This window comes from Aricia agestis, chromosome 11 (assembly GCF_905147365.1).
Source record: "Aricia agestis chromosome 11, ilAriAges1.1, whole genome shotgun sequence".
NCBI lineage: Eukaryota > Metazoa > Arthropoda > Insecta > Lepidoptera > Lycaenidae > Aricia > Aricia agestis.
In genome coordinates, this window is record NC_056416.1 from 10,159,362 (window position 1) to 10,187,021 (window position 27,660).

Sequence of the window (27,660 nt, forward strand, 5' to 3'; positions counted from 1 at the left end):
TTGCTAATTTAACGCCATTGAAGGTCAAACAAAGGTTAAACATATTTGTTCAAAAATATAAGTAACTAATGAATATTTTTTTCGTTTAAATACAGAAAAACGATCGCTGACCTTATTCCTCGAAATGTTTTTGTAATGAGCAAAATTAAAAAAAAATGGTCAATCCTCATTATTGACCTCTGTAGTGTTTTAAATTTCCTTTCAATCTTATTTATAATGGCTGGTTCGTCAAATGCAAGTTCTCATTATGTGAAAGCTGATACGAGAAGCGTACCAAAAGTTCGAAACGTGATGTTCGTCGAATTTATTGCTAATATAACGCCATTGAAGGTCAAAAAAAGGTTAAACATATTTGTTCAAAAATCCCCATTAGAGTGAAAACCGGGTGGTAGCTAGAAGGAAATTGGAAAATTCGTATTGGAAAAATCGTACCTTGCTTACTAATCTAGCATGTTTCACAAGTTCAATAATAAGACATCTTATTTCAAAAAAAATACTAAAAGGGGCGAATTAATAAATATTATCTTCAAGACTGATGATAAAATCTTTGTCAAGGCTTTAAAATATATTTTTCATGATTTCAAATAGAATTGATGATATTTTAAGACAATTTATAACAACGAAGCCTAAGTAAATGAAAATTTCCCTAGACGTAATGAATGATAAATGACACGGTAACAGATTGCTCGGACGTAGTTTACAGAGATATTATTTTTATTTCGTTCAAGTTGCTTGAACTTCGTACTTCCACGGCAGGTGGTGTCTACAAAGTTAAAATTAAACTATCTACTATACAGAGATTACATAGCTTTTGTGCAGCAATATAATATATACTCACTTATTTATAGTTTTTTTTTGTGAGTAATTTTCTTACGGCGCCGCGCCATTGAGAAAGAATTTTGCAAAAAATTAACTAAATAAAAATGATTTGATTTTGATTTCGAATATTTAAAATAAAAAATCGCTACGCCAAAAGTTGTCGTTTTTGGAAGTTGTTGTTTTCGGAAGTTGTCGTTTTAAGAAATTGTCGTTGTCACCCTGAGGGAAATTTAAGACTTAAAAAAACTTTTTTATTCTTTTTCTGTGGTAGTCGGATGATAACAAGAGTAAGTTTTTTATGTGAAACTGGAAGCGCTTTTAAAAACTTTAACCATTTTTTTATGTCCACCGTCTTAGCCATTTCTCTCAATCAAGGAACGAGGTTTCTTCTAATGGGCGGTCGGCGGAAATACATTTTATAGTACTTTTAAAATCGAGGAAAATCGTAACGACAGTTTACTTTAAAAAATTTTGTTGAGTTATTAAGTTTTGATATAGACTGTATACCTACAATATAGGTACACCACTTAACTAAAAAATTATTTTTGAAGTCTAAACTGTGGTCTGTAAAGCCTATCTCTATATATATATATATATATATATATATATATATATATATATATATATATATATATATATATATATATATATATAAAATTGGAGTGTCTGTTTGTAATATTAAAATAACCGTTTTTTACTACATGCATATGAATATTTAGACGGTACTTACACCAAAATAACAATTTTTAGATTTTTTTTCTGTCTGTATGTCTGTCTTTTTGTTCCGGCTAATCTTCGAAATGGCTGGACCGATTTTGACGGAACTTTTATTGGCAGATAGCTGATGTAATATGGAGTAACTTAGGCTACTTTTTAACCGACTTCCAAAAAGGAGGAGGATATTTTCTTTACTTTTTATTTTTTACCTATGTATTTTACATTTTGTTGACGCGGACGAAGTCGCGGGTAACAGCTAGTATCAAATAAAAAACTACTCTAGAGACAGAAGGCAAATTAAAAGACCGTGAACCTATGTTATCCATTCAATTACCTTTTTGCCTACTAGGGTAGCTACTAGGTAAAGAAATTAATTCGGCTTCTACTAGTGCTAAATTCTGCGACTGATCGTTTCTACTTTTTAACGACTTCCAGAAAGGTGGATTTTTGACTCGTCGGGTATCACTTACAAAGTAATTTATAACTTTCACAATGGTAGCATTATCGCACTGTGCGGTGTACATGGACCAGTATAACAAGTTTGGCGGCTCGCCTCTTTTGGGTATATCGTTGCAAAATCGTTGTTCGCCACTTTTTACTCCAATTAAACTTATTAACATGACAATTGAATTTCATTTTGTCAGAAAAATTAATAAATCTGCACCACAGAAACTGCACTCATTAGCGCGTTTTTTGGGGAAAGTTTTTCCTCCTTTTAGTTGAAAAATGTATAACATGATACGGGAGGAGTCAAAATTCTAAAATCTTAAACGTGAGTGCCCTCCCCTATGTCAATACGGCTACCCCTATAGACTTTTTATATTATAATATCATTGTAGACTATACACAGGATAATATTAAAATACATTTTCTTGGACGAATACGTTTAGTCGTAAAGTGCAATTCGGGACTTTCTCTAGGCGGGGACATTGACTGTCAGATAAAAATAGGAATAGATGTGTACCTATATTTATGTAACTATAACCCGGTTAAACTGTCGTTTAGTTTAATCGTCGACAGTCTACAAAACTGACAGATATACCTTGCAGGGGAGAGTGCTGTAAATTACTCGATGCAATAGAAGTACCTGCATTGGATTGGATGATTGTTATTATTGAACTCTAAAGCAATGAGGTACACTTTTCTTAATAAAGAAGTAATATTATATTATAGGGACCTAATTAGATATCGTTTTAAAAAATTAAGTAAAACACAGCCGAACATAGAACCTATACCTTTTTTGGAAGTAGGTTAAGAAGATAAATAGGCAGAGGCAATTAAGACTGTCAGAAAGACACACTTGCATAATATAATTTATTATTTTGATAATATAATATTAGCCTGCAATCTATGTTTGATGTTTATCTACATAATCTGAGGTGCAAACTACGGATCTTTCAAAACTTGGTCGAGGAAAACTTGTACTAGGTTCTGTCGAACATTTATTTAATATATTTGGAAGTCTGACAATTCACCCTCGGGGTACGTCTGTGTCGTAATTTCGTCGACATTTACAATAGTTTATCTTTTTAGAACATAGTAGCATTAAAGGAGTGAGCACACTGAGACGGGCCGTGCCGGGGCTCAGCGTGCCGCGGCTCATCGCAAAAATCCGCCTCCATACAAGATGTATGATGTATGTGTCGGGTCGCAGCGGATTTCCGCTTCCATACAAATTGTATGGAGGCGGATTTTTGCGATGAGCCCCGGCACGCTGAGATCCGGCACGCTGAGATCCGGCACGCTGAGATCCGGCACGCTGAGCCCCGGCACGGCCCGTCTCAGTGTGCTCACTCCTTAATTCATCAAGCCCCAATATACGGTCACCGGTGACCGAGACACAATAGAAATTTTATTGTGTCTCGTTTTTCCACGATCGACGGGTGAATGAACTATATGTTTTTTACCTTAACTTTAAAAATTATATTACTAAACCTGTTTGGTACCTACTTAAAGTCATACCTTAGGAAGATGTTAAATAATTCGAATAACTTTATAAACATAATTTTAAATTATCAAGTAAATAAGAAGGAATTAATTTAATTTCAAGAATAAACTATATGACGTATAGTATCATCTATATTTTATTTTTACAATATTCGTAGAAAATTTATTTAAGGTAAAGGCACAGGACGTGATATTTATAATGGTATTATAAATATCACGTCAAGACGAGTCCCGTGCTATCTCGATTCTCGACGAATAATATCGTCGTAAGAAAATCACGAGGAAAATTCAGTTATTAATAACGTGACGAAAACTGCGGGAAAATTTTCTTGACTTGTATTAAATACTAATATAATAAAGAGAAAATGTTAATTGTTTTTTGCATCGAAAATAGAGGAAGGGCAGAGTGTTGAATGCTAGGTTTTATAGCGAAAAAATGTATGGTAGGCTATTTAGTATTTATGGAGGATTTTTTTCGCGCTCAGTTTCGGACAACATAGTACTTACACAGAAGTATATAATTTTTTTTCTAATTTAAGTACTTTATCGTAAAACGATAATGTCGTCCTTATATTATAGGTATTCAATACAAATTAATTAAAAATTGAAAATCAACAAATCAGCCTCATTAGTACTTATATGTAACATTTTACAAGTAGGTGCAATAATTTCAAGACAGTACCGAATTTGACAAATGAAATAACTTCTTTATTACTAAACCAAATTCCCTCTACTGGTATATAATGTAATCGTTCGAGTATGTAACATAGATGTACATAGCACTAGTATGTCTACGACCGAAGTCAGGGACACCGACCTATTACATGAATGCAAATTATTGAGTAGTTTAGTTTCCAATAGGCGATAACAGCTAATGTAGATAGTACGCGCGGCATTGACACAGATGTCGCGTCAGTGGCCCACACAGGAGTGCGGTTACCCTTCGTGATGTTGGTACTTGTTCTGATGACGATCAACATCATTGGTGATGACCAACACCATTGATTCTTCAACAGTATCACTGTTATCATCGCCATCATCACTAAGTACTAACATTGAAGTACGGTAGTTCCTTGTAACACTATTAGCTACCAATGTAAGTAAGACGTAAGTGACAAGTGTGCCTAATTCCCAGTAAGCCAGTTAGCGAGGTCTTTTAAGTTAGTTTTGTGACCCAGGAATAGGTTATATGACTGACGGTTGCCTTCATCAATGCATAAGAGCAGTTATTTTTTAAATAACAATTTCCCATCTCTTTGATAAATGGTGATGCCACCGCGCCCTGTGTAAGTTTTTTACTCCGGAATCCGGATGAGATCCCACCTCTCTGGAATACTGTATGTACAACTTTTGGAATTGTCCTACATGATGCAAACTGGATGCATCATGTAGGACAATCCAAAAGTTGCTAGGCCTAGCTAATATGGAAATAAAAAATATGAATATTTAGGGCCTGTTTCACCACTTTCTGATAAAGTGCCTAATAGCACAGTATAGCAATATTAGTCCCTACAGTAACGAAACGCCTTTGATGTCGCACGATGCCGCCACCGATGACAGGTACCGAGCAGATATGCCAGGGTTGCCACGAAACGGAAAATAAAATAAAAATAAAATATTGTGCTTGTAATGCAAATGTTATCATTTAATCTGTTTAATCAGCGTGTTATATTTACATATTATGTCGTACTGCCAGATATTTACGTGAAACTTTATTTTTAGATGATTTTAGTTCTCTATTTAAAAAATTAATTAACCCATCAAGCCCTATAAGCTCACCGGTGAGCGAGACACAATAGAATAACAATAGATTTCCAAGGATCCATGAATCACGATCGAAGGATTAATAATGAAAACGCATTCGAAATTTCGAATATATAAAATATCCAATAAATAATTAATCACATGTCAGGGTAAGAGAAGCACTTCAAAACCAGGGATGTCAGACGTACCAATTTCTTGGTACACATAGGTACCAGGTTTTGGTTCCACGTACCATGTACCAAGACTACTCGGTCCTTGTACGCAAAAATACCAAGATTGGCCCTTGACCGACCATCTTTTCCATTGTTTGGTTAAGCAAACAAACCCTCGTTTCTTACAAAAATCTTCGTTATGAATCATTTATCTATTTTTTCAATAAATTTTACATTTTAAACCCGAATTATGCAGTATAATATCAAAAAGATAATGCAGTTCAAAATGATATTTCTTCCGTGCGTTCGATGATTACTGCCCTCTATTAACAGTATACGAAATTAAAGTATTAATTTTTTTCACTGGGATGCGACTTCCGACACAGTTTGTCATCAGTGTTCGCAGCGCTGGAGCGGAGCACAAGCGTACCAGTTTTCTGTCTCCGATACCAGTTTTCAGCCAGCTCGATACAAGGATTTCCAAGTGGCCGTCTAACATCCCTGTTCAAAACTCTTATTACGTGCGCGGTAAGGGCGGTCCAAAGGACAAAATGTTACACTCGGTGTGTGTACCTAGCTAGGTAGGTACTAATTAGTATGTAACAGGGTATTTGACAGATTTTTAATTTATTCTATATTGTTTCTCTCCTTGTTACACTTCTTACAACGTAAACAATAAAACAGAGATGCTAATAAATGCCGCCAAGGCCAACCGATATTTATGAAAATTTAAATCCTTTTTGTTTTTTGAATCATATTTACATCCGTACACTGAACATTTATTATAATATCCCCTTGTTTATAAGATAAGTTATCGTTTTACAACACAAAACTCGTAGACAACGCGCCAACGTCACCCCTGTGGGCGCAGGTATACAAACTCCGCGAGTTTGTGTACGCGGGCCCGCGCCGCCCGCTTCCCCGCGGGTACCCCTCCGTTGCTCTGCGCAAGTACATTCGTTTCACTACTGTAGGGATATGTCATATTGCTATACTGTGCTAATAGGCTATTCACAATTTTTTTGACAGATTCTCCATACTTGATCTGTCACGTTGATTGGTGGATAGCCTTATCAGGAAGTGGTGAAACATGCCCTTAAGTAGGTAGAAAAGCTATAAGATGCCATATTACAACAGACCATAAAGTTAATATACCTAGCGCTAGGTATATTAACTTTATGCAACAGACGTACCATCTGAATCACACTGACACATGCATTAAAATACTTAAATTATGGGTTAAAGCCATGTATAAAAGGTAAGGCGAAAGTTAAGAGCCGTAAATTCGCAACAGCCCATTACCCAAGTATAATATACAGTAACCATATTTTTTTCCGGGACAAAATGTATCCTATGTTCTTTTTCGGGACTCAAAGTACCTATCTCTATACCAAATTTCAGCAAAATCGGTCCAGCCGTTTACGCGTGATGTCGTGACCAAGCGAAATATGGATTCGTTTTTATTTATATCGATATTGTAATAATGTTTCCCAAATTTGTAGGAATTCCTGAATATTAAAAAAAGCAGAAAAAAATACTGCAATTTACATACTTGCTAATATTTAAATTTCCTGCTTTATCTTCGTGTGAGCTATAAGGGTCATTTTATATGGACATGGCGCGTCGTTTTCAATGTAGCAATGTATTCCCTATGTAAGCTTACATCAACCCTCTTCTTAATAAAAATATTGACACATCAAACAACTATACCTATTAAGGTTGTCTAAAACCGCTTTCAGCGGTAAGACCGCCTGTTTGTACAGGTCCATATTATATTATTTTTAAATTGTAATTTAGTTTGTAATTTTTGTACAAATAAAGCATTTTCTATCTATCTATCTATCTACCCTTTAATACGATAACGAACTTGAGACGAACTCGACTTGAATATAGCTCTTCTTTTCTTTATCTTTCCATGGTTTAGAGCAATAATTCCCAAAGTGGTCCAGGTCTCCCAAAGTCACTCAGGGGTACACACGAGACTCAACGGCGACCTTAACTTTTTCACGTTGAGCCTGGGAAAAAATGGAGGTCTACGATCGTAAGCGAGGGCCGAGGGGTAATGTTGTTTCTAAGTTGGGTTGGGGCAATGTAGCCTGGTCATCTGAACGCCAAGAAAATTGACCTATGCGTCGTGTAACAAGTCTGAAGTCGGTCCTGCACCCGATCTCGCTCTAATGATACGGAATACGAGAATAAAGGAAGAAAAATTATTGCCCATGCGTACTGAACACATTTGGGAAATTTTATTCCCGTGTAACTCACCTAGTTTAAATAAAACCAATTTTTATTAAATAAAATTTTTGACGTGGGAGAGCCATGCTTCGGCACGAATGGGCCGGCTCGACCGGAGAGATACCACGCCCTCACAGAAAACCGGCGTGAAACAGCGCTTCCGCTGTGTTTCGCCGAGTAAGTGAGTTTACCGGAGGCCCAATCCCCTACCCTTTTCCTTTCCCTACCCTCCCCTATTTCCTTCCGTACCCTCCCCTATTCCCTTCCCTACCCTCCCCTATTACCCCTTAGAAGGCCGGCAACGCACCTGCTGCTCTTCTGATGCTGCGACTGTCCATGGGCGACAGAAGTTGCTTTCCATCAGGTGACCCGTGTGCTCGTTTGCCCCCTTATTTCATTAAAAAAAAAACCAGCCACCTTCACCAAAAGAAAAGCTATACGTTATACGGTTCCCTGAAACCCTGAAATGTCTAAAACAGGAACAAAGATCGTTTTCATCTCGCTTATTATGATTAAATTATTCGGATATATGCTAATGATTCATACGCCATGATAACAAACGCTACTCGGACGAAACGCATATGGCGCGCTCTCTTAATTCGTATGTCGGTGGTGTGGGAGAAAATCATTTCACTGGTTTTAGTATTCTAGTCAGGTTCACCCGCAAAGCCGAACCCCTATCCCGGCGCCCGCGCAGCCTTCGCCGCCTGATACATATTAATGCGAGTGATGTAATCAAATCATCTATTTTAAATTCCATCTAATGATCGAACTAGACGATTTATTGGGTGGCTGTTCCCACGGTGGAGAGGCAAGGACGCCATAACCCTGGGCTACTTGTTTGGTTTTTGTAACCTGAAAAAAGTTCGCATGCAAATAAATTAGCCTGTTGGCTGCTTTTTTTACTAGCGCGAATAAAATTTAGTCAGACTCTCTCTACCATTGTTTTAGTGCACGTGTAAGCGCTCTTACAGACGAACGGCACGTGTCGGCGGCAGTCAGCGGCACGTGTCGGCGGCAGTCGACGGCAGTTGACGGCACGTGTCGGCGGCAGTTGACGGCAGTCGACGGCAGCCGTTGACAGTTTATGACGCTTGCAGGGGACCTACCACGACCTTTCCTAAAACGATCATGTTTCCAGAAAACTTTGTTGTAAGATTACAATAACATTACCGTACTCACTTTTTAAATACAATTTTACTAAAAAACAGTAAAAAATGCTAAATATTGTTAAATCCGCTGTGAAATATCAACTTTTTTAAGATCGCTAGCTTGATGTTAAAGTAATTATAATGCCTATCTGTCAAACGGTGTCGCTTAGTAGAGGTGGTGGTAGGCCCCCAGTTGTGACGTACCGCCTAAAGGTAAGCGGCCACAGGTCGGTATCATACACAACGGACGTCTCGCATCAAACGGATATTTTTTTCACAGTACTTCCGCTGAATCGGCAGCGAACGGATTATCGAATATATCGAAACCTTTACGCGCTACGTCACAACTGCAAGCGTGATAAACTGTCGACGGCTTCCGTCGACTGCCGCCGACACGTGCCGCCGACTGCTGTCGACTGCCGCCGACACGTGCCGCCGACACGTGCCGTTCGTCTGTAAGCGCTCTTAAAGAGACACGGTGCAGTAAGACTAGATGTCAATAGCCAAATTAGATTAGAAATTGTCGAAAGAGGTAATCTGTAAAAGTTTTTGTAACGTACTTAGTTAGCTTTTAAGATCTACTTAGATAAAGTAAAGCGAAAGAAATGTATCATAATTTTGATTATTATTATTGTTTCTAAAAATTACTGTAAAAAGATTTCCGATGTTGACAACCTATTACGTCTTATCTAAAAGACTTTTAAAAGGCTTTCAAAGCTTAAAGCAAGTTTACAAGTTTACGAGTAATAAGATTTCCTACTATGCTGAAAAGACTTCCACGTTCCTAAATTTTGTGCCGAAGAAATACAAATTAGTTTAGGACAAGTATTAGATTATTCCTTTTTGTGCCTAAAATTTTGTGCTTCATAAGATAAGCTTGTCGTAAATTGCGTTTCATTTCATTTCCGAGGGCGATACTTCAAAATCAAATTAACTAGTGTCTTAGTTTTTGTATCGTTATAATACGTGACATTTATACATATAGTATTATTACCTGACTAGAGAGTTTACTGTGAAAGTAGCAGCGCTGAAAGACCAACATTTTTTTTCACTTTTGTATGGGGAAACTCGTGACGCTCGGGCCCTTGCCCATACAAAAGTGAAAATGTGAAATAAGGAACACGTACACACCCTAAAGTATTATCACTTATTTTTGTTACACACATACAAAATTTCATTAAAATCGGTTGAGCCGTTTTGGAGGAGTTCGCGCACAAACACTGTGATACGAGAATTTTATTTTAGAACAAGAGATATCCTCTAGCAAGGAACACAGTACAGGCTGTAAGAAAAAAAATTACTTTGGAGATTATAGTACACAGGTATGAGTTTTTGGAGATTATAGACCCCATATGGGGTCGCGACCTCAGGGTTGCACACGTACCATAATAATACCCCCAACACCGGTGACGGTGGCCGATTTCATTGAAGCCAGGCCAGGTACGCAGGAGTAATTTTATAGTGCCCAAGTATGTGTAAGTAAGTGCGCAGTACACAAGAGCACTCTTTATTCCTTTACTCTCATAACCCAGTGGGACGGAAGATCGACACGACTGGCGAGAGATCAGGGGCAGGACCGACTTTTTACATGCCCATCCGACGCATGGATCATCTTACTTGTTAGACAATCAGGTGATCAGCCTGCATTGTCCTAACCAAACTTGGAAATAACATGTTCCCAACGCGGGAATCGAACCCACGACCTCCGAGTCAAGAGCCACGCTCTTAACCACTGGACCAACACGTACCATATCAGAATATTGACAGAAACGTTGTCAAACGTCGAAAAAACTATTTGTTAACTGTCTGTGCTGGTGCTGACGTCTACCGTGAAAACATTACAATAATGTATCCTATTGAATTAATTTACAGAGGCGGGTTTAATCATTGTCTGCTAGTTGTATGATAATATTATGTTACTAGTTACTACTACCTAGTGATTGCTTTGTGTAGGAGTTAGGTACAGCTAGTAGCTACACACTTGTAGTTTGTATTTCCTTATACCTACCTAAGTTATAAAGAGTTTAACAAAACTAAATAATAATTTTGGTTGTGCTTATGTCACCTTTCCCTAAAATACATATTATAGATATATGAGCTTTTGCCCGCGGCTTCGCTCGCGTTAAGAAGTATTATTATATACAAACTTTCATCCCCTATTTGAACACCTTGTAGGGTTGGAATTTATCAAAATCCTTTCTTAGCGGATGCCTACGTTATAACATCTACCTGTATGCCAAATTTCAGCCCGATCCGTCCAGTGGTTTGGGCTGTGCGTTGATAGATCACTATGTCAATCAGTCAGTCACCTTTGAGTTTTATATATATATATATAGATTGTGAAAATAGCAGCCCTGAAAAATATATTTTTGGCCTTTAGAGGTATTTCTATATGAGACCCTATGGGAGAGGCGTTGCGAGAATAGACATTTATAGAAATGTCTTACTCTCGCATCGCTGCTACTTTCACAGAAAACTATATAGAGGTAATTAAATGGAATACTGTATACAAACCCTAAATTATTATCACTTAGTTTTGTAACATCCTGTAGATATATAGACACAGAGTAATTATTTTGGTACCTACTGAGTCTTGGGCTTGGATAAAAATAACATTGACAAAACATTTCACTAGCACTAAGCAATAAACGTAGTTTGAAAGACATGAATAGCGATACGATTAAAAGTTGGTGTGAAATGCCCCGAGAACTTATATGGAACGTTCGAAAATTCTCCTTAACTTTGTTTAAAAGTTTCACACACATTTTATTAAAAATAATAGTTTTACAAGTATCTAATGGCCAGTACAGCGAGTTATTAGTAAAATAAATACTAAAAGATTGGTTTATTATATGTAGTTTCTGGTATAATGAAATTCTAATGTAAATGGCAATGTCATTGATAGAGAACTGTAGATTTTCCGTGGCAAAAAATTTCCTTTGTCCTTTCCAGAAACTCAATCTTTTTAACAAAGATCCATGTTGGTTTAGAGGTTAAGCGTTATGAGGTAACAGACAGACGCACTTTCGAAACTTTTCTATTATTGCGAGGCTTTGCTGTAAATTAGAGATGTGCCGACTAGTCGGTAAATACCGACTAGTCGGCCACTTTTGTAGTCCGTGACTAGTCGGCGAATAGTCGACAAAAAGCGCCGACTAATCGGCTTTTTACCTTTTTGCTATTATTGAAATTATATTAAATAAAAACCTTGATTATTATTTATAATGTGTTCAGATCACACCCAATAAGTGTTACACATTTTAAAATTAAATGAAGTGTTTCTGAAATTGCTTGCTAGTAAATATAATATTATTTTTGTAAATATAATTTTAACAACAAATTAAGTATGTATTATTACATCGAGATTTCATGTACATGAAATATTTAATGAAAACCATCATTACTATATCATAGCTTGACAAAATAAAGTAACGTACGCGAAGTTAACATACTTAACACGATTCAACACGTTTGCAGGCGGCGTGTGCGACGCGAAACAGCAGTAAAAAAGCGTTACGGAAACTTCCGAAACCGTGATTGGCCGACTAGTCGGCCAAAGTCATGATCGGCACATCTCTACTGTAAATCCATACAATATTATCTATATATTATATTAATACGTGAACCAAAAACTTTGTATCCCTTTTGACGAAAAACGGGTAAACGTAGGTGGATGAAATTTTGCACAGTTATAGATTATATGGTGCATCGAGCTAATATTATTTTGAAATTATGCTTTTTTTTAACATATTCATAACGTAATCATACATTTTTTTAACAAATAAAACATTACACACACTACAACTCACACACTAGGAAAAATGACAGATTTTTGAGTGACAGGCCTATACATAGAATTATACTCTTTTATTTATGGTTGAAGAATTTGAAGTCTGTTGACACTTGACAACAAGGTTACAAATTTAGAAAATGGATTATAGTTTTTTTTTATTGAATCTTACCTACTATTAGACAATGCTTACACGGCTAGTCTGAGATCAGCTGAGTCCCAGAGACAAGAGTTGAAAAAAATAATTATGATAAAGTCAATATTTTTTACAAAACATGTAGTCCTAATGTCGTTGAAACTAATGTCGAATTTCGACCATTGGGCGATCTCTAGTTATAATTAATCTGTCTGTCTGTTACCTCTTCACACCCGAACCGCTGAACCGATCTTGCTGAAATTTATTATGGAGATACTTTGAGCCCTGGGAAAGGATATCGAATATTATAAATGTACAGTTCCATCGCGATAAACTACTATGTATCATTAGAATTGAGCGAGTACCAGTGTTTACACAATTACACATACCTATATGACTATGGAAGTGTCTACATTGTCATAGTATGTAACTACACAATTTTTACCTAAGTTCCACTTAGTGTTAGACCTTGTCGATAGCTGGAGCGACGATAAGCTCGCGTGTCAAGCTGAGCCACAAGGCCCTGTTTCAACTATTATTAGATTTCCATTGTCCTTTGTAGCATCTTTTCTTTAACTGATCTTTATTAATTGTTTATTTATATTTTTCCTTGTGGGTTTGATAGAATCGGATCATAAATTGCAGATTTCGCAATTTCGAAATAGATTATTCAGAAGACGATTGTACTTTAATTATGATTCATCGGCTTAGTAACACTGGTCATCCTTTTTGCATATAAGTAGATTCTAATTAGTCTTGTTAAAGCTTGAGAACGGCTAAATCGATTTGCCTTATTTTTGTCTTCAAATAATTGCAATAGTTTAGGGAGTGAATAAACGTTAGGTACCTACCTAAGAAAATTCTGGTCTGAAAAACATAGTAGTCTAAGTAGCTATAAATACTGACCTAATAGGTGTTGTAAGTTCTATCAAGTATAGATATTTTTCGACTTTATCGCTGGTTTACCTTACTCTGAAAGAAATATTTTTGAGGAAGTTCCTTTGAAGCGGCAGGTAATTATGGGAGCATTTTATTTGTAGATGGAAAAATGTGATAATGAAGTTCATTTCCATTTACATTAATGTCACTCGATATTATCATTTACGAAACACATTTTCACACCTCGAATCAATAAAATATGTATGCTCGCGTAAAGAATAATTTTTCAAAAGAATTTTTAGATCTTGAAGCTTCTGACAACATAGATAGATACTTACAGGTATTTTATATGAAATGCAATCGTGCATCCATACTAATATTATAAATGCGAAAGTGTGTCTGTCTGTCTGTCTGTTACCTCTTCACGCCCAAACTGCTCAACCGATTTTGCTGAAATTTGGCATGGAGATACCTTGAGTCACGGGAAAGGACATAGGATACTTTTTGTCCCGGAAAAATGTACAGTTCTTGCGCGATAAACCAGTTTTGGCGCAACGGAGTTGCGGGCGTCATCTAGTTTTTCAATAAAGTGGTTACTTAAAAGTGTACCTAAACCTTTGCAGGAGGTCATGGTAGCTTTATTAAACTGATAGTTTAGTTTATACGAACTTTTAAAATTACGTAGAAATATACACAAAAAATGTTATGATAGCCCAACTTAATGAATTGGAACTGAACAATAAGTCAAAAACCCTTACGACGAAACTTGAGAGGGGCAACAAGCAAAAATAAAAAAAGTTTTGGACTGTAGAAAAAATACCGAAACATTAATTTTTAAATACAAAAAAATTTGCAGATAACCAATTTTGAATGAAATTTGATGGTGAAATTGTTCCAGTTGCCAATTATAGTTAGATATGACATAGAACTTGTAACTTATTCTGCATTAATTGTAAGGCTAACCCTACATAACATTGAAAGGTTTGCTTGCTAATGATCTAATATACTATGTTACGCCCATTTATGGTATACGGGCATTTTCAAAAAAATGTGTACCCCTGGTTTTTACCTTGTCCCTTGACTTCGCTACAGATTATTTGTAAAAAATTACATACTAACATTTTGTAATTTTAATGTATGAGGATAAACAAGTTTTCTTTTATTAAAATACATTCACGTTTGTATAAAATTTTATTTAGTATGAGATTTATAAGGGTTTTTAAGTACCGAAACCTATTAAATTCACCTGTCCCCTTCCCAGAAGTTGTAACAAAATCTTTAATAACTATTTTTTTTCTTAAAGTAAGTTACTTAAAAAACATATGTTAGATTCCTAAATACTTAATGTATCAATTGAATGTCTTGTTATTGAAAAATCTAACATAATTTAACTACAAATTAATTAAAATTATAATCATGAAAAAGCAACCCGACCGGAATGTTCGGTTTAGTGACCGTTTTTTTTAGTTTTATAAACATACTACAAAAATATTTTCGGCACTAAATGATAGCACTATATTTCATTGTACATCGAGAAACTTCAATTTGAATTTAGTAGTTAAAAATCTGCTACAAGACGCGGACGCAGGTTGGATGGTTCTTCAGGAACGGTTTATTTGTTCAGATAAGTGACCATATTTTGTAAGCATTATTATACTTTCTCCAACTGTTTCTACTGTTGACACGTTGCAAAATTAGCTTAGTATTTAGTATAAAAAATGAAATTGTGATAACTATTATCGGTTATATACAAACACTTTAAAAGTAAAAGAAAGTAATATTACGTGACTTCCGACTTGTGACTTTTCGTATGGTCACATATAATGGAACGGACAAGTCACAACAGGCGGAAAGCATAAGGCTTAGTTCACATTTTAAATAAATTATTTTTTTATTCACAGATTTTATTAAGAAAATTGGAGATTTTTAAACTGGTACGATTAACGTACAAATATATTTTTTATTACTTATGTGTTAAGGTGACGCCGCGTTAAAGTAAAAAACCGTTTTGGATATGTTTTAGATTGCTAGTTTTCTATGAAAGCCCGGCCCGGCCTTTCACAGAAAACAAGCAATGGAACAGCAAAAAATGGAAAGGGCGTAAGCGACAAAATAGTTTTGTCGCGTAATTTAAAAACCATAAATACATTTCATATAAGCTATGGGCAAATTAAAGTGTATGCTTGAACCAAGCCATGTACAAATTTGGAAGCTTAAATCACTCTCCTCTGTTGGAAAAATAGGAATCCTTTTTTTTTTTTACACAGGTCTATTTGATTGATTATTCTGTGTTATAAAAGTTGACCAATCGTGTTATGCTATGGGTAAATCAAAGACAAAGACATGATAAATACTGACAATGAACTTTAATTTCTTAGCTTTAGTCATTGAAAAATTGATATCGCTACAGCCAAATTATCAAGGCGTCGCCTTTACTTAACAATAACAAATATTTAAAATTTAAGTACCTAAAAGTTTTTTTTTTTTTTTAATTTTGATTTTATTTCCACTACTTTTCTATCAGTAAAGTTGAAAATCATTTTGTGTCGTTGATATTTGCAGATTTATAATAACTAGACATCAGATTATATGCATTTGCATACTTGCATATGCAAATGCATATAATGTCACTTTTTAGGCGATAGTGCATATTTTGGCAATTTTTCGTTGATAGTGCATATTTCGGTAGTTTAACTTCCATGGGCATTAAGATTTCAATCGGAAAATGTTGGTAGAAAATTATTATTGGCGTATAATAAATAAATAAAAAGTCTTTATTTCAAGAAATTAAAAATCCTGGATTTTATGAAATTATAAAAATTGGCGCTTTTATTAATGTAACTACCGGAAAAGTCTTCAAAAAAATAATAAATTTTAATATTAAGTGACTTTTGATTGTGCATATTTTGTGCATATTTCGACCAATTTTCGTGCATATTTGCATGGATATTTCGGCACTTTGATCGTGCATATAATCCGATGTCATTAATAACTTAGGAATTCGTAGACATGTGAACACATCTTTATGATTATGAGATGTTCGTCCCTCTAATTATTGAAGTTAAATCTATGAAATCAAAGAATTTTTTACTTTTATAAGTAGTGCAACAATAAAAATGTTTAAATAAAAGGTTTTTATGTTATAAAAACTCCTTTAAATATGTTAAATATTACTTACTCATGTAAAAAAAATGAAAAATAACCTAGTGGTTGGGTCACATAGTCACACTATGGATTAAAAATAATTGCTATTCTTGTTGATCCTTGAAATTATCTAATTTTTTTTTAATAAACAATTAAATATGCATTTCACTAGATTAAATTAACGAAGAAATCCATTTATTGCTGTATTTTTTTGTATTAAATTATATTTTACATTTAGTCGCACAACGGAATCTGTTTCGTCGAAAATTCGATTTTGTTTCAATAATATCAGAATAATATAACGTTTTCAGCGTTCTTTTTAACTTATTCCATTAGTTCAATATTTTTCCTTGTATATGACATTCAAAAAAAGGTAAATAAATGACCTTAAAAAATATAGACATATTTTTGCAAGGGTACACGTTTTTTTGAAAATGCCCATACATGCTAACTAATAAGCGACAATTATACAGAACTCACCATCGACCATTTGCTGACCGTCACCATTTTTGCTTTGTCACAAACTTGTCAATAAAAAAACAAAAACATAGCTGTCACAGTCTGTGTAAAAATGGCGCGAACTGAAAACTTATTTTCCCGCCATCGCGAAAAGTTACGGAACCGAAGCGGCAATGCGAGTTACGTCCGTCGGCCGCCGGCGCTAATACAGACTGACTCGAAACGCACACTCACCATGCTTTTGACTTGATTCAATGTTGCGCTTATGTTGTACTTAACAGCTTTATACATATTATGTGTTACGTTTAGAAATGTTTAACAGCATAATCAATATCCATAGAGAAATTAAGAAGCGACCATCCCCTATCAACTGTATTTTTTTTCAAGAGTTTAGTCACAATAGACATAACTACCAGTAGTTCGACTGCAAAGAAACGGACAGGTTTCAATATCTGTCAAATTCGTCAGGTTTCACTAGGATTATGAACGGAATGTGCCTCGCGCTGGCTGATATAATTTATTTTCAAATATTTAAAATATAGATTTCAAAATTGGATTCTGACAATTTTAATCGCATGTGCCAAAACACAAACAACAATAAGACCAAAGAGGAACACGTCCAGCGAATATGTCATAGTTTTAAATTCGTAGGCTACGAATAATAAAAACTAAGGAAAAGTAACTTCGTCAAAAAACATGCTCCACAATACTTGTCAAAAAAGTGTACCTTAGGTACACATTTCAATACATTTGCAATATTTAGGGGACCTTGAGCGGTACTAGGACGTTACATGACAGATCAAAAGGAACCAAATTTAAAACGGTAATAGTATGGGAGTTACGATTCCTTAGTTTTTATTATTCGTAGTTCGTAGGTAACAATTTAACAACCCACGAACGTGACGAAAATCGTCGCTAGGGTAACAACCCTAGCGACGATTTTCTTCATAACACGTCAAATTTAAAAATTTCAACATCAGTTCTACGTCGGCATACTCTATAATTCTGTCTACTCTGGTTTAGTTAAGGCGTAGTCTTACTTCTTCCAGATTACTGCACTCTACCTCTCTATTCTCTGACTCTACTAAACTGTTCGAATATTGTTTATAACTTATAACTTACTCTACAGGGTGTAACAAAATAAGTGATAATGCTTTAGGGTGTGTACGTGTTCCTTGTAGAGAGTTCACTGTGAAAGTAGCAGCGCTGAAAGACCAAAATTTTTTTTCACTTTTGTATGGGGAAACTAGTGACGCTCGTAAAGTATTATCACTTATTTTTGTTACACACTGTATATAATAATAGCCCACTCTTTTAAGACGCTCGGACCTCGGTGGCGTAAATAAATCGAAGCCTCCGATATTAAACCTAACTTTTGTCGCACTTTCCGCAAAACAAATACATAGGTATATCAAAACATACCTACCTGTAGGACAAAATATTAAAAAAAATTGAAACATAGCCAGCATCACATTACCCATTTAAATTTGGACAGCAGTTACTTGACTCTTTAACAGCAGTTTGCATTTCGAAGTCTGCAGAGTTTTGCAATTATATCCCTAACCGACAATCGATCCGCAAAGTTTCTAATAACTTACGTTACAATATTGAACTACAATGCTCTCAAAATATAAACGAGTTTTTAGCAAAAACTTTGAAAGTAATAGGTGGACTTATCATTCCTCTCACGTCTGATGTTGAAGCTTACAGCTTACTACGGTAGGTATATTATTATTTAAAGCTCAAGGGGTAAATCCCTAATGTTTTAGTAGTTAAATAAATAATATAAATAATTGCATAATGCAGTATACAAACCTGTAAAAATATAGGACACTATCTACTCATAGATTACGATTTTTGGCGACTCAGTCCAGACTTACTCTTGCATGAAAAACCGTGTAATCAAAATTTCTCGCCAGTTTTATTTGAGGTCGTGGTATCTCTTAGCCAAAGCTATTAGGACTATACATATCGAGGGTTCTCATCATGATTTGGAGTCCTGAATCCGTAAGTCGATACTTTTTGTTCTCGACGTAAAATGCTTAATACACATTAATAATAATTAATTAATGTTCTTATTTATCTTTCAAAAGACAAGTACCTGTTTATTATCAAGCGTCCAAAAATGCCGGTTTCAACTTTGGCAGTGAGTGTTCACAGCGGTACTTATTCATGTTATAAATAACAGAAGTTGTCAGGTCTTTGTTACTCTGGCTTTTGTCTCATTAAAATAAATTGTTTCATTACTTTTGTACAATCTGTAAATTAATATTGGAATATGTAGATATACTTAGTAGGCATGTTTTACTTTAGCCCTTTGGTCTCTTATGCCTAGAAGAATTAAAGAAATCAAAAGTCTTCCAACATAAGAAGAAAAACGATAATAAAAACAAGAAGAAACTGGGCAAGTGCGTGTCGGGCCACGCGCAATATTATAGGGTTCCGTAGTACCGCTAGTTTTTAAAATTTTTTGTATGGTCAATAAATGCACATTTATAACGTGGGTTACACTACTAACAACATATTCTCAGTTACTTTCAAAGGAATTAGAACGAAAAGTTTCTTTATACTTCGCCGAATACATTGTTATTAGTTGATCGACTATACTCAATAACTAATGAAGTCTTCTTAGCCGTGATAGTTTTCCTTTTAAAAGCATATTTCCTACTCCCGTGATTTTTTTCACATTTCCGGAAGCAATCGTTTAGCTGGTAGAAAGGGGGGGACACACACCGGAATATTTTTACACTTTAAAACTTAAAAAAAAAAAAACAAACGGAATCGGAAAATGATCTATGAATACTCATAATATTTTTAAAAAACCTATCCAAGAACACCCCACACGATGGGGTGGACGCGAAAAAAAAATTTCATCCAAGCTTGATGTGTATTGTTAGGGAAGGTAAGTTCCATTTATTTTTTTTAAGATTTTATGTACCATTTTGTCGGCATCATTAATATGTAGGTACATTCATGCCAAATTACAGCTTTGTAAGTCCTATAGTCTCTGAGCAAAAACGCGGACAGTCAGACAGACGGACATACGGACAGACAGACAGACGGACAGACCGAAACTATTAGGGTTCCTTGTTGACTACGGAACCCTAAAAGGGCTTACGGACGCATTAGATTTTATATCGACAGTTAAGTATTGATTAAATAACTCTGTGCGACCGTTACTTGTCTGTTATCTGAGATAGGTACATAACAACTTTAAAAGCATGAATGAATCACAGAGGTGAGCCAAGACAGACAGGCGTCAAGGCAAGCGGCCTTATATAACGTGCTTTACATCGTACCTGCGAAATGTATGTGGTGTGTCGATAAGCGATAATACAAGTTCAACATCATTGGCGAATGACGCATAAGCTATATGCCAAGCTGATTAAGGTTACGCAGTTTTTTATGAAATCGCTTTTGGCTGAGTTTCACCGAAATGAGCGTAGGAGTTGGGGCACAGACCTTGTGACGTTAAGTAGGTATGTTCTTTTAACACCTTCTAGACTCTCCTGTGACCATAAGTTATGTGGTTGAGATATAGAGACTAGAGAGATTAGTGATCTCTGTGCATTGATGTGAGTGGCAGTCTTCTCAAGACAATTAGTAATTCTTATTCTGCAGAATTTTGCTTTTTGCCATCATGCTGAACGGGAAGATTAAAAACAATAAATTAAAAAGTAACAATATAATTTGCTTTGCGTAAAATAAATAAATTTAACATACTGTTCTTCCACTTCATATTATTTACACTTTTGTTTCAACATTACTTAATACGTAACCTTAAATAATAATTAACGTCAATGTCATTGCACCTTCTGAAACAAAAATATTTAGAAACATTAGAATTTATTTTATAGCAACAATATTTAAATATTATATTAAGCCGTATTTAATTACGTTATAAATTAAAATGAAGGTAAACTAAGAATTTAAAAGCAAAGACATTCATCAATCCTCCAGAATATCCTCATAAATTTTCTTTAGCAATAATATTCCAAAGCAAATGATTATTACGGGCATAATAAAAACAATGCTTAAAATACTGGAGAGTGTTTTAGATGAAATATTATACGTACCGTAGTTATTTCAGGAAACAGTGCGCTCAGGTTAAAGTTGGCTCTCGACGACGACACAGGGAAGCTCGAAAGAGCTCGCTCTCCGTTCGGACCCATGTTCTGCGCGTTCGAAGACACGAGGTGGCTGTTGAAGTAGTCCGGTTGATACTGAGCCGACATCTGATTGCCCACGTAGTTGGGGAACGCCGACTCTTCGGCCATCACATTCGGATGCCTCTTAGCGCTATTATTTTTCTGCCAGAGCGCATGCGACGGGTCGTTCCAATCCTCCACGTCGGTATTTATTTTCGCACGCTTGCTTTGATACTTCTTCGCGTTGCCCTCCTTTTTGGAGCACTCCAACTTGTGTTTCGCTGCCGATTCGCGTCGGGAACTCTTGTACGTCGGGAGCTCCTTCTCCTGGTGGTAGGTCGGAGCGTTATTCCGCAGCTTGGCGTCGTACTTGTGATTCGTGTAGTTGCACTCGGCTGCCTGGTTCGAGTAGTCGACGAATTCGCTGGTGAAGTGTCCGCCGGCGTAGTTGCTCGTCATGAGGTTGCCGCCGCTCGGCATGAAATTGGTATAGAACGAATTCGATATCGAATTCGTAGTCGTATTGTACAAGGTGGTGCCCGAAAACTGTTGACTGGCGAAATTATTATCGGCATAATCGATGATAGGGGGAAAGTGCGACACCTGCGCGACGCCCGGATCGTGTGATGTATTGTAGTCGTTATATTTCTGTGCGCCCACCGAGTATTTGGTATCCTGGTGCTTCTGACTGCACGTCCCGCCCCTTATCAGAGCCTCAGCCGAGTAGTTATTTTTCTGGTTCTTTGAATTTTTATCCGTTTTGCTAGTTTTGCTTTTCGATTGAGTAAATTGGGGCATGCTATCAAAGGTGTTGCTAGATTTATTTTCGTTGAAAATATACGGAACCTGCGCCTGATTTTCCAAACGTGTCGGCATAGGTTTTCGATTGTTGTCGTTTATTGCGTGCGTTTGATTTTGTTTCGGTAGATTCGGCGGCTTGGGCGGCTCGATCGGGGCTCCGTTGGGGCGAGCGATGATGTCGGACGATCGATTCATTAGCTGCGTGACCGAAAAGAAGTTGTTGCAGATTTGTAAGTCTGCGTGCGGGCCTCCCTTGTTCAAAAGGTCATTCTTCTTTCGGTCGTGAGGTCCCAGCGCTAAGTCACCGACCAGTGTAGGTAAATTTATAGGAGGCGGCTCGATAGTCACTTCGGCTGTCCCTGCCGGCCTGGGAGTCGGCCAAACGTGCGACTCGTCTGGATTCGACTGCGTCGGAAAATGATGCATGTTTATTGGGAAATAATTAGTGTCCGTTGGCACCTGCTTCTTGGGTTGATTTTGTTGAGTGTAAGGCAGTTTAAATGTGTCCTTTATTTCGGCTTGCGATTGATTGCAGTCGTTCTGCATTGTCCTGACTTCGGAGGTCATCCAATTTATATGCATTTTACTTGGCGACTTCTTGGTAAACTTTTCGGGGATCTGCTGTCCCAGTAGAGTGGGTGTTTTCAAAACATTTTCTGAATTTGCTTGATCGGTAATTTGTTTGTTGTCATACTGCTTTGTCACATGTGTTTTTTGGTTAACTACGGGCTGCATGTTCTCTACGGGAACATAGTTTTGCTGCTTCATAGTAAAATTCTTTGTAACGTTACTGTGCGAATATATATTGGGAATATCCTCCGGCCACAGAGTAGAATTTTGTGAGTAAAAACTTGTAATAGTTTCAGGAAACGTTGTAAATTTACTCGACGATATACTCTTTTTGTTAGAATTAGGAACTAAGGGAACATGAAAGTCAGGATTGAAGGGATTATAAGAAGTAGAGTATGGTGTGGAGACACTTGTCAATATGTTGTCTTTATGCAATGTATTGCTTGCAGTGGTACAATTATTGACGAAATCGAATCCTTTATGTGACCAGCCTAAATCTATATCGTAAGTTAATCTGGACGAATTCATCTTCATAATATTATCTTCTGAGTTGTGACAATCTGTTTTATTTTTGTTCGTGTAACTTTCGACCGCGCACGGGTAAAGTCCCAGACTATTAAATTCATGACCAGACGTAATGTTACTAGTACTGTATATTGTATTTTTTACATTGGTAAATGTGTCGCTTTTGTAAAATATGTTGCTGTTACTAGCTGAAACACTTGTAGTCGCAGGAATTGGTTTGCTTAAGTTGCAATCAAAATCTAAGTTAAAAGTTGATGTGTCTGGTAATGTGCTATTTGAGGAAGCTACTGTCGGAATAGGCAAATTCAAGAAAGGATTTTCGTTACATACATTCGCAGTTGACGTCACAGATGACTTTGAAGGAGTTTGTTGCTTTATTTCTGTATATTTCTGTTGCTCCAGATTTTTATTAACATTATTGTTGCTCATTTGAGTTTTAGCACTTGCTTTTTCTTTTGACTCGGAGGCTTGATTTTTGTCGAAGAATTGTAGTGTTCTATTTGAGTTTTCGCTTTGTTGATTACTTTCTTTACTTATGTTGGGAACTGCATTCGATTGTGGTTCTTCAGCTGGGCTATCTGCTCTGTTTCCACTCACTAATGGGAACGACATAAGAAATGCTGCAGTAGGGGAAGCAGCTAAAAATTCTTCGGCTAATTCTAATCTAGCATTACCAGTTTCAACTACACTTTCGCAAATTGTTGGATCTAGAATACTCTGTATCTTTTCTTTGCTTCTGATGTCGCATATCTTCTCGCTTTCGATTTTGTTACATTTATCATTGATTGCATTGGTTGCAGGATCTGAAGGTTTCTCAGAAACTTTGGGAACCGGTTGAGTTTGAGATGCTAGTTCTTTTTCAGTTTCTTTTGGAGGATCAATCTTAGCGCTCAATGTATCTCTTTTAATTTCTTTAGAATCGTCTGTACTGGCTTTTACTGCTGAATCATTACTTTTCTTACACATTTTATTACTATTTGTATCATTGCAAGTTCTTTCTTCTTCTAAGTTAGTATTTTGTAATGTTTTCTCCTTTTCTTTCATATTATCACTTTCAATATTTTCTGATGCTCCATTACTTTTGGTCGTATTTATTTTTTCTGTCTCCACTTTTTCATTTTCTTTGCTGGTTGCAGTTGTTGACGAAGATTCAGTCTTATCTGTATCTTCAGATGCTTCATCATTTGTTTTTTTCTTTGTGGGCTTCTTGGCAATACCTGTTTTAGTTTTAACATTACTCTTTTTAGTCTTAGAAGCTGATAAAGGGCGGGAGTAAGCCGATATGGGTAAAACATTAACCATAGTAGTTCTAGTTATGTCATTTGCAGTTCTATTTATAATTGGTATAGTTCCTGGTTTACTCATCGGCTGAACATTGGCATCTACTAAGACAATAGTTGGTTGTACTGTTGGAAATAATACTGATCTTTGAGGAAATATGTATGGAGCAGCTGGCAGCATAACAAAAGTATTTTCTGAAATCAAAAACGAGGTTCGTTAAATTACAATACATTAGTTTGAAGTCTATTCTAATACATAAACTTCTCGTGTCACATTATTTGTTGCCCTCTAAAACAGCTTTTTAAATTGTGTATACTTATTACATCTGAGACCAACTATTCAGGTTTGTGTACTGTTTAAGTTTGACTCAAAGTTGGAGATTTCGCAAGAAGTTATTAAGTTTATGATATTATAACCTTAATTGGTAATAATTAGATGAAAAAAAGTTTAATTCAGATGTTTCTTCAATTATTGTAATAAGTTTACAACAAATCAAAATATGCACAGTAGTTATCGTAATAGCCTATTCAGTATCAAACATGTAAACAAATATTTTTTATTAACAATGTTGTATAGAAAAACTGTCATAACCAAATACTCACCTTTTTTAATGTTAGATAAAGGCAATAATTTAGGTAACTTAGGTGTTGGTTGAATTATTTTCTCTATTTTTGCTTTTGGTGTGGGTTTTATTATTTTTTCCTTTGGATTATTCTGTTTGTCTTTTTGTAACATTACCACTTTCATGTATTTACTACCTGTTGAATAAAAAAAAATCATATATACTTCTCTACAAGAAGCCATTACTTACTTTAAAGAATGAAACTAATTCTCTTACGTGAACCCCGTTTGGTAACTCCTATAGCTACTTGTAGTGACACATCTCTCTTGTCTAATTTTTGCTTCTCTATTGCTTGTAGTTTGACTTCCAAAGCCAATATTTCAGCTTCTGTAAAATGGAAAGTTACAATTACACTTAATTTAGATGAGAACTTTAAAGCTTCAACTCCCAAGCGGCCGCAAAAACAATAGATAAACTATTGTGCCAGACACAAAGAGGATTAAAATACGTAACAAACTCTAAGATTAAACTCAAACTAAGATTATATTATGGTTTTGTAAGACTAAAAAGGGAAACTTACTTAATTGTGTTTTTTCTTGAGCACAATTATTTAAACAAGTAATTGCTTTCTGCACAATTTCTATTTTAGCATATTGTATGTTGTCATCGGTGTCGTCTGCTATGTTACTGTTGGCTTTGTTTATAGCTTTGACTATCTCACCCAATTTTGAAATGGCATCGTTAAATTTTAAACGTCTTTGTCGTTCCCATTCCCTTGACCTAATAAAAGTTAATATAAATAATTATTCCTTTTTATTCCTATTCATGGCTTGCGTGTAACCTGGAGGACGGGCAATTTACTGAATTTTATCATTAAAAAAAAATAACAGCATTCTGATTAAAGCTATAATAGTATTAAATAATATTAATTGTATGTAATGTAGCATCTCTGCTTATGTTTATTTAATAATTGTGTTGATCATAGTAATAAATAATCATCTCTTACAAGGAAAGATATGAAAAAGTTGGTAAAACTAATTGTTAAAAAAATCATGAAACAAAATAGGTATTAAAAGTTTTGAAGACAAACATCATCACCTATTTGTACGACTTTTAATAGCAGCCGAGACTTCCATAACGATAACGCCGGAGACTTTTGGATACACCTAGTAATTATAATTTTATGGCAGTAGAATTACAAGTTATTCCATTATTAAGAATTACACACAAACGACAAAAACTAAAAAGTAAATTGCAAATAGCAATTTCAAGATTTTCAAGTGTAATTTTTTATTTTGACGTGATTTTGACTTTGGACGTCATGGTGACACATGATATTGACACATGACATTTACTTTTTTTAAAAAGGTTCAGAGTGGGATCAGATCTCATCCTGTTATGCGCTAGCTAGACACTAGACAGAGTGAGCATGAGTCTTTGGCATGAGTCATGACTCATGAGTCATAACATAACATGACATGCATATTTACGTGGCGGTACCCGATTCAGTGTGGTGTCATTTTTTGCAATATTTTGCGTCTAGCTGCTAACAAATATTTCGTGGATCCTCTGAGGCGCCTAGCGCCAGGAACTTTGATGACTCCTCTCGAGCCCCACCCGCCATGAATTGTAATTTATCGTTGTTTCGTCTGTTTCCAATTGTTTTCCTTTTAGTAGCGACCCCTACACCGAACGTAAACGGATTAATAGTTCGTTTTAAGTATTTAGAAGTGATTATTTACATGTTTTTTCATTATGTAAATGTATGTTTCATTATGTACCTACAAACAGAAATGGAAGGTAAGTGACTTACTTTTATCAGGTGTTGTAAACCTTTGGCTATATTGATCAATTTATTTTCGTTTTATCATAGAACGGGATATTAATGCTACTTGCTAGTCATGTATAACGCCAAAAAATGTATATCTACTTTTTATAGCATTTTATAAACAAATAAACATTGTATAAGTTGTAGTTTTTGAATAAATATAATTCTTTCATACCAGTATGAAGCAGGGGCGGGCTGCTAGTTAATCATAAGAATAAATGTGAGATTTTGTTGGGGTTGGCGTTATATATTTATAAAATATATAACGTCAGCCATATTAATCACCAATCGAAAATGTTTAAGATTCCTGAAGTGTAAGTTTTTATGCAATATCCTAAAACTAACACTGTACACGTAAAATACGCGACAAATAAAGCCACTTTCATTAAGGGAAACCTCTGAAAAATGTAATTTCATCATAGTTTTACAGGTAAACATTTTATCTCCTCTCATGCGTCACACGCCATACAGAAAAAATACCCATGGTGCCTCTGCGGTGACATCCGCATGGAATCGGTTAATATATTTTGTTGCAAAACATGCCGATCGTGAAATGATCATGTTGCACACATGATCATTTCACGATCGGCATGTTTTGCAACATGTCATGCACATATTGCAGGACGAAAAATTAAACTAATTGTCAATCAATGTATAGCACGATGCACGCAGCTTGAATGTCATTCGCATCAATTAATACAATAAAATATCATGCATGCATGCATGTTTAGGCATGCATGTTTAGGCCAGGT

General features: G+C 35.6%; 2 protein-coding genes across 2 annotated transcripts in view; both read right to left on the reverse strand.

Moving 5' to 3' along the window:
- Window positions 1-17,389, reverse strand: part of LOC121731521 (guanylate cyclase 32E) — a 77,727-nt gene extending 60,338 nt beyond the window's left edge. The window contains exon 1 of the mRNA XM_042120974.1: window positions 17,215-17,389. Within this exon, the coding sequence (XP_041976908.1) occupies window positions 17,215-17,241 (27 nt within the window). The 5' untranslated portion in view covers window positions 17,242-17,389. The remainder of the gene's footprint in view (window positions 1-17,214) is intronic.
- Window positions 17,390-20,863: 3,474 nt separating this feature from the next.
- LOC121731518 lies at window positions 20,864-26,346 on the reverse strand. The gene is made up of 6 exons (XM_042120969.1): window positions 26,179-26,346; window positions 25,661-25,860; window positions 25,357-25,467; window positions 25,121-25,276; window positions 21,270-24,712; window positions 20,864-21,008 (listed from the first exon to the last, which is right to left on the reverse strand). The coding sequence occupies exons 1-6, from the start codon at window positions 26,214-26,216 to the stop codon at window positions 20,997-20,999; spliced, it is 3,960 nt and encodes a 1,319-aa protein (XP_041976903.1). The 5' UTR covers window positions 26,217-26,346; the 3' UTR covers window positions 20,864-20,996.
- Between the last annotated feature and the right edge of the window lie 1,314 nt (window positions 26,347-27,660).

Bases quoted from the DNA above. Each gene is read 5' to 3' on its own strand.
- LOC121731518 (XM_042120969.1), bottom strand. From the start codon at position 26,216: ATGGAAGTCTCGGCTGCTATTAAAAGTCGTACAAATAG. The intron at 25,277-25,356 runs GTAAGAGAATTA...TTTATTCAACAG, and splicing joins AGTTACCAAACGGGGTTCAC to GTAGTAAATACATGAAAGTG. The intron at 24,713-25,120 runs GTGAGTATTTGG...TTTTGATTTCAG, and splicing joins TTTATCTAACATTAAAAAAG to AAAATACTTTTGTTATGCTG.